Here is a 16,501-nt window from a genome sequence, read left to right as displayed (position 1 = left end):
CATCCTCATTTCAGATAATGTGGACTTCAAGCCAAAACTAGTCAGAAGGGATAAAGAAGGACATTACATACTGCTAAGGGAAGCATAAATCAGCAAGACATAACAATCATAAATATCTATGCCCTGAACATTGGCTCATCCATGTATGTCAAACAAATCCTTCTCAATTCCAGAAATCAAATAGACCACAACACAATAATACTAGGCGATTTTAACACACCTCTCTCACTGCTGGATAGATCGTCCAAACAAAAATTGAATAAAGAAACCATAGATCTCAATAACACAATCAACAATTTAGACTTAACCGACTTATATAGAATATACCATCCAACAAAGAACGAATACACTTTCTTCTCAGCAGCACACGGATCCTTCTCTAAAATAGACCATGTGTTATGCCACAAAGCTACTGTTAGCAAATACAAGAAGATAGAGATACTACCTTGTACTCTATCAGATCATAATGGATTGAAATTAAAAATAAATGACAAAATGAAAAACAGAAACTTCTCCAATACCTGGAGATTAAATAATACACTGTTACATGATGAGTGGATAACAGAAGACATCAGGAGGGAAATTTAAAAATTTTTAGAAGTAAACAAGAACAAAGACACATCATATCAAAATCTCTGGAACACTATGAAAGCAGTACTTAGAGGAAGATTTATTTCATGGGGTGCATTCAACAAAAGAAGTAGAAATCAACAAATCAACGACTTAACACTACAGCTCAAAGCCCTAGAAAAAGAAGAGCAGACCAACACCAAAAGTAGTAGAAGGCAAGAAATAGTTAAAATCAGAGCTGAAATCAACGAAATTGAAACAAAAGAAACAATCGGAAAATTTAACAAAATAAATAGTTGGTTCTTTGAAAAAATAAACAAAATTGATAGACCCTTAGCCACACTAACAAAGAGAAAGAGGGAGAAAACACAAATTACTAAAATTCGGAATGAACAAGGAAATATCACAACAGACACAAGTGAAATACAAAACATAATTAGAAGCTATTTTGAAAATCTATGCTCAAACAAAACAGAAAACCTCGAAGACATCAGCAAGTTTCTAGAGACATATGAATTACCTAAACTGAACGAGGAGGACATACACAACTTAAATAAATCAATTTCAAGCAATGAAATAGAAGAGGTCATCAAAAGCCTACCAACAAAGAAAAGTCCGGGACCAGATGGGTTCTCAGCCAAGTTCTACAAAACCTTTAAAGAAGAGCACATTCCAATACTTCTCAAAGTATTCCATAAAATAGAAGAGGAGGGAACCCTCCCAGACTCATTCTATGAAGCCAACATCACCCTGATACCTAAACCAGACAGAGACTCATCAAGGAAAGAAAATTTCAGACCAATATCCTTAATGAGCATCAATGCAAAAATTTTCAACAAAATTTTAGCAAATCGCATACAAAAATATATTAAAAAGATAGTGCACCATGATCAAGTGGGTTTTATCCCAGGGATGCAAGGTTGGTTCAACATCCGGAAATCAATAAATGTCATTCACCACATCAACAGACTAAAAGTTAAGAATCACATGATTATTTCAATAGATGCAGAAAAAGCATTTGATAAAATACAGCATCCCTTCATGCTCAAAACACTAGAGAAAATTGGGGTAGTGGGAACATTCCTTAACATTGTAAAGGCCATCTACGCTAAGCCCATGGCCAATATCATTCTAAATGGTGAAAAACTGAAAGCACTCCCCCTAAAAACTGGAACAAGGCAGGGATGCCCTCTTTCACCACTTCTATTCAATATTGTTCTTGAGACTCTAGCCAGAGCAATTAGACAAACCAAAGAAATTTAAGGGATATGAATTGGAAAAGAAGAACTCAAACTATCCCTGTTCGCTGATGACATGATTATATATTTAGAGGAACCTGGAAATTTCACCAGGAAACTCTTAGAACTCATAAGTGAATTCAGTAAAGTAGCAGGTTACAAGATCAATGCTCATAAATCCAACGCATTTTTATACATAAGTGATGAATCTTCAGAAAGAGAAATTAGGAAAACTACCCCATTCACAATAGCATTGAAAAAAATAAAATACTTGGGAATCAATCTCACAAAAGAGGTGAAAGAACTCTACAATGAGAACTACAGAACACTAAAGAAAGAAATTAAAGAAAATCTTAGAAGATGGAAAGATCTCCCATGTTCTTGGAGAGGCAGAATTAATATTGTCAAAATGGCCATACTACCAAAAGTGCTATACAGATTCAATGCAATTCCAATTAAAATTCCAATGGTGCACCTTACAGAAATAGAGCAAGCAATTATGAAATTCATCTGAAAGAATAAGAAACCCAGAATAGCTAAAGCAATCCTTAGCAGGAAGAGCAAAGCAGGGGGTATCGCAATACCAGATCTTCCACTCTATTACAAAGCAATAGTAACAAAAATGGCATGGTATTCGTACCAAAATAGACAGGTAGATGAATGGTACAGAATAGAGGACATGGACACAAACCCAATTAAATACAATTTTCTCATACTAGACAAAGGTTCCAAAAATATGCAATGGAGAAAAGATAGCCTCTTCAACAAATGGTGCTGGAAAAACTGGAAATCCATATGCAACAGAGTGAAACTAAATCCCTATCTCTCACCCTGCACAAAACTCAATGCAAAATGGATCTAGGACCTCGGAATCAGACCAGAGACCCTGCATCTTCTAGAAGAAAAAGTAGGTCCAAACCTTCAACTTGTTGGCTCAGGATCAGACTTCCTTAACAGGACTCCCATAGCACAAGAAATAAAAGCTAGAATCAACCACTGGGATGGTTCAGAGAAAGCTAAAAAGCTTTCTCTCAACAATGGAAACTATCAGTAATGTGAAAAGAGAGCCTACAGAGTGGGTGAATATCTTTGCCACTCATACATCAGATACAGCACTAATTTCCAGAATCTATAAAGAACTCAAAAAATTCTACACCAAGAATACAAATAATCCAATCAACAAATGGGCTAAGGAAATGTACCGACTCTTCACAGAAGAAGATGTACAAGCAATCAACAGATATATGAAAAAGTGTTCACCATCTCTAGTAATAAGAGAAATGCAAATCAAAACTACCCTAAGATTTCATCTCACCCCAATTAGAATGGCGATTATCAAGAACACAAGCAACAATAGGTGTTGGCGAGGATGTGGGGAAAAAGGTAGACTCATACCTTGCTTGTGGGGTTGCAAATTAGTGCAGCCACTCTGGAAAGCAGTATGGAGATTCCTCAGAAAGCTTGGAATGGAACCACCATTTGACCCAGCTATCCCAGTCCTTGGCCTATACCCAAAGGACTTAAAATCAGCATACTAAAGAGATACAGCCACAACAATGTTCATAGCTGCTCAAATCACTATAGCCAGATTGTGGAACCAACCTAGATGCCCTTCAGTTCAAAGAAACTGTGGCATATATATACAATGGAATATTACTCTGCCATGAAGAATGATAAAATTATGGCATTTGCAGGCAAATGGATGAAATTGGGGAATATCTTGCTAAGTGAGATAAGCCAATCTCAAAAAACCAAAGGACGAATGATCTTGCTGATAAGCGGATGATGACATATAATGGTGGGTGAAAGGGGTTAGCATTAGGGTTAGGGTTAGGTTTAGGGGGAAAAAAATAACAGAATGAATCAAACAACATTTCCCTATGTAAATTTATGATTTTTAATTAAAATAAATAAATTTTTAAAAAAAGAAAGAAAAAGAAGTAAATAAGCAAAAAAAGAAATTTGTACATTTTTCCCTATGGAATAATTGTGTGTGTACACACACATACATAATTTTAGATATTATATGTGTTTATTTTTATTTATTATGTATAAATTATTACACACATATATGTATGCTCTTCATTTTCTCATTAGGATAAAAACACTTGGTAAGAATTTTTATACAAACATCTTTGTGTCTGGATAGAAATACCGCTGTAAGAGACATTTTGCTTAAACAAACAATAAACAGTGCCAAAATTAAAAAAAAAAAGAAAGCCTACATTAATCTTAATCTTAATTTTTTGGTGTCATATTTTATAAAATAGTTTAAATTGATGCTTCTTTTTTCCAGAAAAAAAATAAATAAATAAAAAATAAAAAGAGAAAAACCTAAATTTAACATTTTCATAAAGCATATACACATTGGAATATTCATAAGCACCCAAAGGGATGGTTGGAACTTGGGCTTAAATATTACTCTAGATTAAAACAAAGAAAAAGGAGATTGGGCCTCTGAAGGGCAGGGATTATAAAGAGGTATTCAGAAAAAATATGGCAAATAGACAATGTTTAGTAGGTTCTGTTATGCAGACTTAAGTCAGTGCCTTCTCCACAGATGAGTTATTAAGAGTCCTCCTTTTCATACAGGATAGGGAAGTCATCTGTTCAAATGGAAATTTGTTTCATAAATGTGAATTTCCTTTACAAAAAGAAACCTGTGCCCAATTTTTAGAAGTTTGCCCAAATCCCTCATTGAGGCCAAGTATCAGTTAACTCAAAATACTCTCTAGGCCAAAGAGGCATGCTTTGGGGTGGCAGACTCAGATACCCTTCTCTCAAACCTTACAAGTAAGTTAATTCAAACGCCTACACTGCCCCCTTCATTGTGGTGCATAGGCCTATTTTAGTCAGTTTTTTCATCACTATGACCAAGAGATCTGAGAAGAACAATTTTAGAGGAGGAAAAGTTTATTTGGTGCTCATGGTTTCAGAGACTCAGTCCATAGATGACTGACTCCATTGTTCTGGGCTCAAGGTGAGGCATAACATCATTACAGCTCAGGAAATGGCAATCAGGAAATAGAGAGAGAAGTCCGCTACCTAGGGACAAAATAAATACTCCAAAGGCATGCCTCCAGAGACCTATTTCCTCCAGCCACCTATTTCCTCAAGTCACACCCTACCTGCCTACAGTTACTACCCAGTAAATCCATTTTGGTGGATAAATCGACTAATTAGGTCATACCTCTCATAATCTAATCATTTCACCTCTGAAAATCCTCATGTGGTCTCAGTCATTAACTTTGGGGGAAACCTTATATATAAACCATAACATGGCCATGAACCCCAAGTATTAAATGTTTTCCTTTTCCTTTGCCCATGCACTATCCTCCAGGTATTCATTTCTCTGCTGCAAGCCTCAAGGTACAGCATAGCCCAGGACCACCCAGCACCACCCAGCACTGTGCACATGACCTTTGAGTGGGATACAAGATAATACACACACTAATTACCTTTGCTCCTACTCTCATCCAACTTTATTCAACACTTTTCATCTTTACCCTTCAACCATCATTGTCATCATTAAACTTATTCACCTCCCCATTTATTAAAAAATTTGTCTTGCATATCTGTTATGGACTGACCCTGGGGTTACAGTAATGAACAGTATCACAAATAAGTGCAGACCTTGCCTTCATGAAGTTCTCAGTCTAATTGGATGCTACACCTCGACTGAGTAGCCACACAAGTAAATGTAGTAAGTTTGTGTATGTAGGGAAGAGGTGCTTGGAGTCTCTACTTTAGTTTGGCATTATCAAAAGAATGGGTAGGAATTAACTGAAGAAGAGTGAGGAGAGGTAGTTGTACCAGACAGAAAGAATAGTGTGTTAACTGGTCCTGAGGTAGGAAGAATATGACACAAGAAGGACTGAAGGAAGGCCAGTGTGGCTGGCCAGTGGAGAATGGGAGGAAATAGTCTTTGTCTTTTAGTCATAGTGGTGGAAGATTAGATCATAAATTTGTTTTCAGACATCCTAAGTTTGAAGTGCATTTGACACATGTCAGGTAGACTGTTAAATACAAAGGTCAAGAGCAATGGCTCTAAAACCAAGGAAGATTTTATTCCCCCAGGGTACATTTGCTAATATCTGGAGACACTTTTAGTTGTCATGACAGAGTGTGAGGTCCTCCTGGCATCTAGTGGGTATAGGCCAGGGATGCCACCAAACATCCTACAATGCATATTATAACCTCACTCCTCTAAGCAAAAAATCACCCAGCCCAAAATACTAGTAGTGCCAAAGGTAAGAAATCCTGGTTTTCAGATATCTGAGAATCATCAGCCAAATGCCTTGATATTGATGAGATCACATAGAGAGAGAATAAGAGTGAGAAGGAAATGTCTCTCCTGATCAGCAGTAACTGAAATCTCTGCTCAGTTCTTTCAGATTCCAGCTGCAGCAGGTTTTTTCCAGTCCCCGGTGTATGCATAGTTCAACAGTCAGTCAATGACTTGGGAAGATTTAATACATGGATTTGGGAGCTCATCCTCTGCAGCTTCTTCCCCTTCACCATTTTCCCCCTGAACTTCCTGGCTATTATTCTACCTAGACTCGATTCTCTGATACCTCAACCTAGTAAAACCTCGACTTTCTGCTGCCCTAAGTTGCTTACAGATTGAACCACACTCAGGCAAAGAGCTGCAAATTCGCATATTTCAAAAGTTTTAATTCCTTCTTTGAAAAGTAGGTTCCCTTTCAGTTTATTTATGCATTTGGCTAACCTCTATTGCCATAAACACACACACACACAACACACATACACACACACACATACACACACTTCATAACATAACAATAATAAAATTATGTAGAAATGAGTAATTTTATAATTGTAGCCTACAGGAAGGTTATTCTATATTAGTTATTATGTCATTACCAGAAGCCAGAAGTCTTGTTTTTGTTTTTAGGACAATAAAGACTTGGGCATGTTGAACAGTTGATGAGAAATCAGTGGGACATCTACTAGAGTGAGTGAGAGAGAAAGAACTCCCCTGCTCCTAAAGATACTCATATTCTCTTACCACTGTTTCCCGAGCAGAAGACTCAGATCCACATACTTTATGTCTAAACATTTAACGTTCTAAACCAAGGTAATAAAATATATTCTACTAACCTACATTTAGAAACATAGCTTCCTGATGGTTTGGAAGGCCAAGTTTGAACTTGGAATTCTCAGACTCCAGTGATACAAAGAAAACTATCCAATGACTAGAACCCCATCCCATTTCCATCCCAGTTCCATTCCCATTGCAGGGATCCCATGCACATGAGTCTGGACACCTGAACCTACATGCCCAAGCTCCACTCATAGCTCCAGGTCGAGGAGTCCAAACACTGCAGTGTTATCTGTACTCACCAGGAAGGACCTGGAGAAGAGAACCATCGTTTCTGAAACATCCTTAGGGCCATCTAGTCAGAGAGTTCCAGGGTCCTGGGTACCTGGTATAGCAGGAGGAAAGAGGGTGCAGACTCTGGAGAACATAGACTCCAGGTGGGCACCCTCCTTGGCCCCATGGCCTCTAGACCCTGTAGAGAGGAGCAATAAGAAGAGGGAAAGAGTAGGACCTTCTAAACTTGGGGCTTTAGGAAAAGGGATCATTCTTATCCAGGTCTATGGGCAAAACTAAGTGAAACAATGATACCTAGCACTTATGATCTTTGCTCTGTTCCTAGTCTGACTTGCTGGTTTCTCTGTGTATATGTGTTTGTTTCCCTAGAGGGCTGTTTATCACCATTCATGACAAAGGCCATCTTGCAACAATGTTGAACTCTTGGCCCGAAGATAATATTAAGGTATGATCCTATTTTCATTGCTATTGCTGTAATGTTGAGTGAATCCTTTCAACCTGCATCAGTCATTTCCATCTATAAAATGAGGATTATGATGCACAAGGAAACATACTGCCCACCTTTTTCCCAGGACCAGACCATAGAAGTGTTATAGCAAAACACAAATGTACCATGGAGCAGAGATTTACATTAACCAGACACCCATGTGAAAATGCCCATCATCATCATCGCCACCATCATCATCATCCAGAATATATATTCATCATATCTGCTAAATATATGGTGTTGATTTCCATGATGAATACAGGGGGAAATCAGAACCTCTTTTCAAGTGGCCACCATGTAGTAAAGGAAATAAAACATACACACCAAAGACTAACAAGGCAGAACTTGACCAGAGATAAGTGAGGTCTACAGGAAGAACTGAAGGTCAACACCGGGGAAATCTGGGATGACTTCAAAAGGGAAAAGACATTAGAAGGGGTTCTTGAGTTTGGACCAGTCAGGCATTGCAGAGACTGGGACATAGGTGAGGATCTTCTACACAAAGAGAAAAATCTTCTAGTGAGCAGTACTTCCCACTCAGGTTCGTGTACCCCAGGAGAACACATCAGTAAGGGTATATATGCAAAATGACAAAGCAAACCTGGCACTTATTTCTGGAGTACCAATTTTAATCAAAAAATTTAGGGAGAAAACATTTATATATACGAAACAGGATATAAGATGGAATGCAAATGTTGTGTTAATTTTTCAATATAAAATATATACAGCTTTGCAGAAATTTATTAGCCTGTAGCTAAATCTCCAGATTTCCTCATGCCATAGGGACTTCTACAAAAAAATTTGAGGGTCTCTACCACCAATGGTCATTGTCACTTCTGGAAACAACATGGGTAAAACAAACTGCAAACACCTGCTGGCTGCCTGGTGAGGGTATATCTGATACCTGAGCCAGGAAGGGCTGGAGCTGACCAAGTGTGTGGAACAAGTAGTCCTCAGGGCCAATGTTCACACCACCCTACCTCCATTGGGAGGCTATGATAGTCCAACATTGTTTTCTCTCCAGAGCTTCCCCCGTTCCTCTTTGCCTGTCAGTTCCCGAAGCCCCCTCAACCTTCTACAAAAGGTGGCAAATACAGCTTATTTCTCCTACCTATCTTTGTGTTCCACCCACTTCAGAAACTCTGGGAAGAGTTAGCATTCAGAACCACAAGAAGTAGGGGGCTGGAGGGGCAAGACCCTAGCTCTCAGGAATACCTCTGGGTGCATGTGATTTGCCCTGTGCTCCTCTTTCCTGCTTATCTGCTTAGACTCCAGTTACATGCAGGCCTTGACCTTGCAGGTTTTGGTCTCAGTCCCAGGGAAGCAAGTTTCTAGGGTATGTCTAGGATGAAGCTATAATAAAATCTTGAGAACATTAAAGAGCCAGTTCTTTCAAAGAGGAGCAAACCCCAGGCTAACCTGAGTATACATGTTGCTCAGGACCTACAAGCCAATCTTTTTCACATTCCTGAACAGTGCAATCATGGGAAACCTTGGACATAGTAGACACTCAGGAAATGCACTGAGCATCTTCCATGAATCAGGCACTGTTCCTGGCCTGTGGGGTCTCCATTAATAAACACTACTCTTTGGCAAATTGCAAGCAAATTGAAAGAAGTTCACCCATAAAAAGGCACCCATTCCTTCAGGCTGGCACTGGGACTGGAGTTCAGGTTTCAATTGCTTCTTTTGATAGGGCACAATTTGTGAAACTGTTATCAGGGCCATGCTGCAGAGATGCAAAATAAGAAAAGCATGAATCCTACCCCAAAATTGTTTTATATTAGGGTTGGAAAACCATGATATGAATTCAAAATAGAAACTTAGGAGCTAAATATCCACTGATTTCACTGAACATATTCTGAGAACTTTCTAAATTTGGAGTGCTAATTACCAGAGAGATGGAGACAATGATTTTAGAGGAAGAGAAATGGAGGCTTTGAGATCACCCTAGAAGAGGTGGGACTCAAAACAGGCACAGAGAGACATCCAAACCCTTAACAACAGTGTAAGTTATGAGCGAATCTAGGCCAGTGAGAGGCATCTAACTCAGTTGCACTTGGCCATCACTTAATAAACATCTACTCTGTAAGACTTCTATGGGACTAATGATAATAATGTGTGTACACATTAAGGGCAACTTGAATGGACATTGTCATTGCCAGAGGTGGCAGAGGCAGCTGTAACATGCACAGTCATGCAGGGCCTCAGGGCCACCATGGAGGGGTTCTTACCTAGGAATCAGAGGCCACAAATGAGCAATAGGTTGATTTGGCCCTCAATACATTCAATTCGGCCTGAGTGATAGTTGAAAATTTTGAATTTTTGGATAGCCTTTTTTTGCAGATTATGAAATTTTTAAGTGACATTTTTAGACACATCCAAAATGTTTTTCAATACAGAATTGAAAACTGGCTAGAATATTCTGTGGAATACAGTTCCATAGTGAGTAGAGGAGGCTTTCAAAGTCTTTCCCCTTTTCAAATTTTTTTCATTTTTATTTATTTTTTATTGATTCTTTCTAGTTATATATAACATCAGGATACATTTTGACATAACCACAAAAGCATGGAATATAATTTGTTCTAATTCAGTTCCCAGAACTTCCCCCCTCCTCTTTCTCTCTCCCTCTGCTTCCCTCCCTCTACTGATTCCTTGCAATTTATTTATGGTATTTTTAAATTAGTGTCTTATGGATAAACTCAATGTTGAGCTATATTCATAGAGGTACATACGAAAGTTCAGTCAGATTCGTTCCATTGTTCTTCCCCTTTCCCATCCCTCCTTCCTCCCCCTCAATTCCCTTTGTCTATTCTACTGATCTTTCTTCTATTTTGATAGAATTTCCTCTTCCTTTTATTTCCTTTCTCTGTCTCTCTTTCTTCCCTGCTCCCAACTCCATTTTGGATTAGCTTCCACCTTCCACATTTCAAAGAAGACATTCAACCTTTGAATTTTGGGGACTAGCTTATTTCACTTAGCACGATAGTCTCCAGTCCCATCCATTTAACCAGCAAATGCCATGATTCCATTCTTATTTATGGCCAACTAATACTCCATTGCTTATATATACCATATCATTTTTAAATCAGAAGATTTCATTTAAAAAATACATCAAAATCCTTGGATTTCTGGGTCCTCTGAGAAAACCAGAAACTGAATATTGAGCCTAGTTTGGCATATAATCAAACCCACTATGGCTGATTGGATTGCCCCTGACATACCCCAGACCCCTAATCTGCCCCACTCACTGGGCTTTTTCTGGATTTCCTCCCCCCGCCCCCAGAGTACCCTTTCAGAGATTCAGAAGGTTCTAAGTCAAAGTCTTTCTTGTTTTCTGATGTGTTTCTACAGTTGCCTTTAAAAGAGGCAACAGTCTCCCTACCTTAGATCTCTGCTCATTGTCCCTTGCACGGCACTTTGGAGCTCATGCAAGACTTCACCATTTGAACTTCATAGGCGCTGTGATCTGAGTGCAGTATGGACTGCTTCTGAAACCCCCAAGGGGGGTCTTGGAGAATGGAGTGTGCTTTGTTCAGATGAGCAAGCTGAGGTTAAGTGCATGCCCAAGATAATCCGTGAGTGTTGATGCCCAACCCAGAGCCTGCTGCTCAGCGCCTCTCCCCCAGCTGTAGAGCTGGAGAGACCGAGTTTTCAAGGCTCAGGTATCTCTGGCACTGGTGTCACTGGCTGCCTGGTGGGAAAGGAGGGCTGATTTGGAGGAGCTTCTGAATCAACTTGGAAGGTGAAAAATGACTCTTGGAGATTTCTCAGTGGAAAAGCAGAACTGCAAACTGAGATGTAAAAGAGGTAAGCTGTGAGGGAAATGGGGCCAAAGCCCAGGACTGAGGAGAGTATAAAGTTTTGTGGGCCCTTCTCACTTAGGGAGGAGGAGAAAGGCCACAACAGGCCACCCAGAACTGTCCAGCATAAATCAAAAAGAGGAGTGAGAATTGCTTTTCTGACTCTTTCCCACAGTGGCCATTGCCTGTAGCCAGAGGAAGGCTCAGCTGAGAATCACTCTCCTCCCCAACACTTTTCCCAAGCTTCTAAATCTCCCCTTCACCCAATCTCAACAGCTTCTAGGGAGGAAGGGCTCAGTGGTAAATGGGTAGGGAGCTGCTAGGCACCAACCACAAAGATATTTCAACTTGGACCAAATTGCTAGAGCCACGTGCTTACAGATCAGACTTGTGTTAAACCCCACTCTGAGCTCAGTGTCAAAGATTGAGATGTTTGTCCTGGAAACAGTCTCTGAGATAGAAATTTGCATGTTAGGAAGTGCTCTTGGATCAACCAACACCTGTGGAAAGGAAGGAGGCAAGATAGAACAGGAGAGACTGGACTGCAATTTGAGAATGCAAGAAAGACTAAGCTGAGCCCAGGAGGAGGCTCTGGAGCTAACATGACCCTTCAAAGTGATCCTAAGCTTGGGCAAGGAAGTGAGTCTTCAGATTCCTGCAGTGATCAGTCATTGGTAGCAGGCTGTCCTTAGAATGGGGTGTAACTTTGGGTAAGGTGGACTGACAGCTGAGAGTAGCACTGGGGAAATAATTCTTTCATTTCCATAGGAAGATCTTGGGCAGCACCTCACACAGTATTATCCTAAGTAAGTTCTTTACATAGATTCACTCATTGAATTCTCCTGACAACCCTGTAAATGATAAAGGTCATTATTATCTCTGCTTTATAGACATGAAGACTGAGCGGTTAGATTCTTTGCAAGTTGGGAGTAGAACCAAGATTTGAAACTAAAATAATGCATTGTCTATGTTGTGGAGGTGGGGAGAAAGAAAAAAAAGAGGAAGAGGAGGAGGAGGAAGAAGAGGAGAAAGAGGAGGAAGAGAAGGAGTAGGAGGAAAGGAAAGATGAGAGGGGGAAATGAAACAAAAGGAAAGAAAGGAGATGGTTGTACACATAGAGTTGTAGGCAGCCCATGACCATAGCTACAAGCAATAGAAACCCCACTGAAAGCAAGGAATGGTAGCCTTAGGTCAGTCTTGGGTCAATCCCATTGGGTTCACCTAAGCTAAGGCCATAGGTCTGAGGTAGGCAGGCAAAGAAAAAATGCAGCATATCATCCCCAAATCTCCAAACTTCCCACTAGTCATCTGAAAAACAAAGGAGTTATAAGTTATAAAACTTCCAAACAAGTAAAACATGATTCTTTCATTCCAGAAAATTATTGCTGGACTTTGAAACTGAAAGATGCTGCTCAGGTTTTCCCTAAACCTTTTGATAATCTGTTGAACTAGTGGCTCATAACATTTGCTCCACTGTTATGGAAAATGGGGTGTAGCATGTGTTCTCTGAGTTTGTTAATCTTCACCAACTCTGAATTCTGTCCAGTGCAGAAATCACTTTATAATCTATGTTATATTTATCACATTGTTCAACATTTGTTGAGTATGTATCACATTGTAGACTAAGTGTTGAGCTAAGTGCTAAGGAATCAAAGATGACACAACTTATTATTTGTCCCTAAAGAGTTTAGAGCTACTATGAAAGACAAGTAAATGTACATAACTGTAGTACAAGCGAGAGGGCAATATGTGCTTTGGTCAAGGAAAATGCTATGAGAATTCAGAGGAAAGGAATTCCCAGAAGAGATTCCCAGAATGCTATGAGAATTCCCAGAAGAGAAACTTCATGAAGGGAGGCACCTTTGAACTATTCCTTGAAACATGCAAAGATGATGGATTCAGACCAAGAAGATAAAGAGGTGAGGGAGTAAAATGGCATGTCTCGAAGAAAATACAACCTTGTAGCAATATTTTAGCTTGGATGGAGCATGAAGAAGATGAGGGAAAATTCATAGAACCAATTGGGCTTAGTCTATGAAAAGTTTAAATGTCAATCTAAGATATTTGAGATTTGTTTTATAGAAATGTACCTACTGGATATTTGGGGCAAGAATGCGATACATCTAGATGTGTTTTGGAAAAATTAAATGAGATGGAGCAAGTCCAAGAATAGAGAGAGCAGTCAGAAGAACACTGTGTAGCCACGTGAGAGGTGGACAGGGAGGTCCAAGGAAGAACCACTGGTATGAAGACCATGGAACAGATGTCAGAAATATGGAGCAGGTAAAATCAACCCACATGGCTGTGGTTGACTAAGGACAGAGAAGAATCAAAGCAGACTAGATTGTCTTGAACTTGAGATATGTGGGGAAATAGGAGGCAAGACAACAGAGCAAAAAAAAGGTTCAGAACAAGTAAGAAGGAAAAGAGAATTCATTTGCTATGAACCTGTGGAATTTGAGAATAGCATTGCACACCCAAGGGGCAATGCCTAGCAGTTAGCTGCAAGCATCATTTGCTTAAGAGAAGACAGCAGAAACCTTTGGGATGAATGAAGATGTCAACTTTCAAATGCCGTTAAACTTACATAGCCAGACTTTCTTAAAAGTTGCATTTACAAGGCCCCCCACTTAGCTCCTCTTAAATTCACTCATTGGACAGATAATTATTGCATGATTTTCTGTGGTAATGCTGAACTAGAGAGATAAAAAATAATTTGAAAACCTAATTTATAGTCTTTGCCCCAAATGATAATTGTCATTATAACCATAAGAGCAGTGACCATTTGCTAGTCACCTTCACTTTATTCAAGGCACCAGGTTTAAATGAGACATGTATTATTTCATTTAATCTTTATAACAATATGACAAGTTAGATATTATCATTTTACTCATTTTATGGAAAATTAAAACTCAGAAAAGTTATCTATTTACTCAAGATTACATATGGCACATTATCAAGAAGCCTAGGTTCAAATACTGATCTCCAAAGCCCCTTTCATTAACCTTTAGGCTATTTAGTGAGATAAAATTATGCATTCTAAAAAATGTTAAAATAATGTATTAGTCCATTTTCCAATGGTACCCACCTGAGGCTTGGTTATGTAGAGAGAAAAGAGGTTTATTTATCTCTTGATTGGGACATTTAATGGCATGGTTCTCAGCTCAGCTCAGCTTTAGTGAGGACCCCATGATGGATGGCCTCATGATGGCAGGATCACGTGTGAAAGGGAGAGATCACATGAAGAAACAGGAGGCCAGAGTGTGGAGAAACCAGTCTTGATTTTTACAACTCACTCTTATAGACACTGAGATCTCAAAAGAACTACTTTAATCTCTTCAAAGAACAGTGTTCCCAGTGACCCAAGAACTTCCCATGAGGTCCCTCCTCCTAAAGATTCCACCACTTCTACATTGCCAAACTGGGGATCAAGCCTCCAACACATGAACCCTTGGGGAACAAACCACATCCAAACCTTAGCAAATAAGAACTGAAATGTTATCAGATGTTTAAGTAGCACCTTGTGCTGGTCTTGGCACCCAGTAGGTACTTAATAACTACTTGTGGAAGGTAGGAAGGTGATAGGAAGTGTGTAGTAGATATAAGAAGTACTAAGTGTTCAGGGGAAGGAGAAATTGCATTGTATTGGAGTGGACTGGATTTGTGCTTCAGGAAAATGGGGAGAAGGACCTACCAGGTGGGAGGAATATAGAAGTCAAGGGGGATACATGGTAGGTGGATTCAGAGTGTATCTGGAGAGAGTGAGGATCCCACTGGACAGAGGATGCAACTGTATGCAGATGTGTATCCAGAGATAAGTTTCAGAAGGTATGTTGTGTTTGGGTCATTAAAGAGTTATATGTTTTGGTCTTTACACTATAGACAGAAGACATTAAAGGTCTGTGAGTCTGGAAATGCCACAGTGAAAGAGTTTTTGATACAATGAATCTTGACATTGACCAGCAAAGAGAGATTAGAAGGAAGGAACAAATAATGAGAGTCAAGCAGTCTGTGAAGCTATTGCAACAAACCAACCATTCCACCATAGGACTGAGGATGGACGATAGGTGGAAGTGAGCATCCCCTCAGAGAAGTCAGATATGCAGCAGAGTGCCCTTGGACACTTCCAAGCTGGGGAGGCACCTCACCATCCTAGGCTTCTAGGGACAATGTCCTGGAGTATCTGAGTTCCTCAGTTTAATTTCATGTCACTCACTGTCCCCTCAGCAGATAGAAGGACTCAGAGAATGAGAACCAAAAATAAGGAAACTTTGATTAGGAGAGATGGTAGAAAAAATGCTCAGAGTTCCAGTCCTCAGAGGCAAGCTCCAGCCAGGAGAGCTGCCAAGATGAGGTCAGAGGCGTGCTAGGGGGAGGGTGATACTGAGGCAGGGCATGACTTTGCCAAGAACACAGGTGTTTTAGCCCAGTGGAATGGGGCCTGAACCAGGAACCTAACCCTGATTAGAAGCTTTCCCTGCCACATACACAAGCAAAATGACCTTGATGAAATAACCAATGTGAAAACATCCAGCCCAGTGCCTGGATATGGCTGATACCTAGCAAATATGTGTAGAACACTAACCTCTTGAGCTTCAGTTTGATCACCTGTAAAAATATTAATAGTCTCAGACATTCCTACCTGCCCAGGCCATAGGGAGGGTCAGATGGGACGTGGGTTGTGAACACTCTCCACATAGGTCATGGACCACAATGTAATGGTTTTCCTGGGTCTGTTGCACTCTCCAGAACCCCCTTTCCAGAAGTAAAGGAGTGTTTTTCAGATCACCTCAACAATTTCTACCAAAAGGCAGCACCAGTCCTTATGTGTTTTCACCCCCAGAGAGAGAACCAAGGTGGGAAGATGCCATGGACCCTTTGAGTAATGGATCATAAACTATTTCATGTCAAGAATGGGTCTTCATTTCCTGATCTCTGGGGCACCCAGTGTTGTCACTACATAGATTAAACTAAACTCTGTGGGTACCATGCTTAGGGACAACGAGGATATTCACAGCTTGAAGCTAGTCCTATGTCCTGGTCCAAA

The 16,501-nt window shown here is 39.9% G+C and overlaps 1 protein-coding gene across 2 annotated transcripts in view; it reads left to right on the top strand.

The window, feature by feature from the left end:
- ME3 (malic enzyme 3) overlaps window positions 1-16,501 on the top strand; it is a 218,517-nt gene that overhangs the window by 133,999 nt on the left and 68,017 nt on the right. For both annotated transcript variants that reach the window (XM_079105588.1, XM_079105589.1), the window contains exon 5: window positions 7,534-7,609. In XM_079105588.1, coding sequence (XP_078961714.1) covers window positions 7,534-7,609 — 76 coding nt within the window. The remainder of the gene's footprint in view (window positions 1-7,533; window positions 7,610-16,501) is intronic.

This window comes from Sciurus vulgaris, assembly GCF_902686455.1.
Source record: "Sciurus vulgaris genome assembly, chromosome: 11".
Lineage (NCBI taxonomy): Eukaryota > Metazoa > Chordata > Mammalia > Rodentia > Sciuridae > Sciurus > Sciurus vulgaris.
The sequence above is the reverse complement of the archived record's forward strand: the minus strand, read 5'-3'. Positions and strand labels throughout refer to the sequence as shown.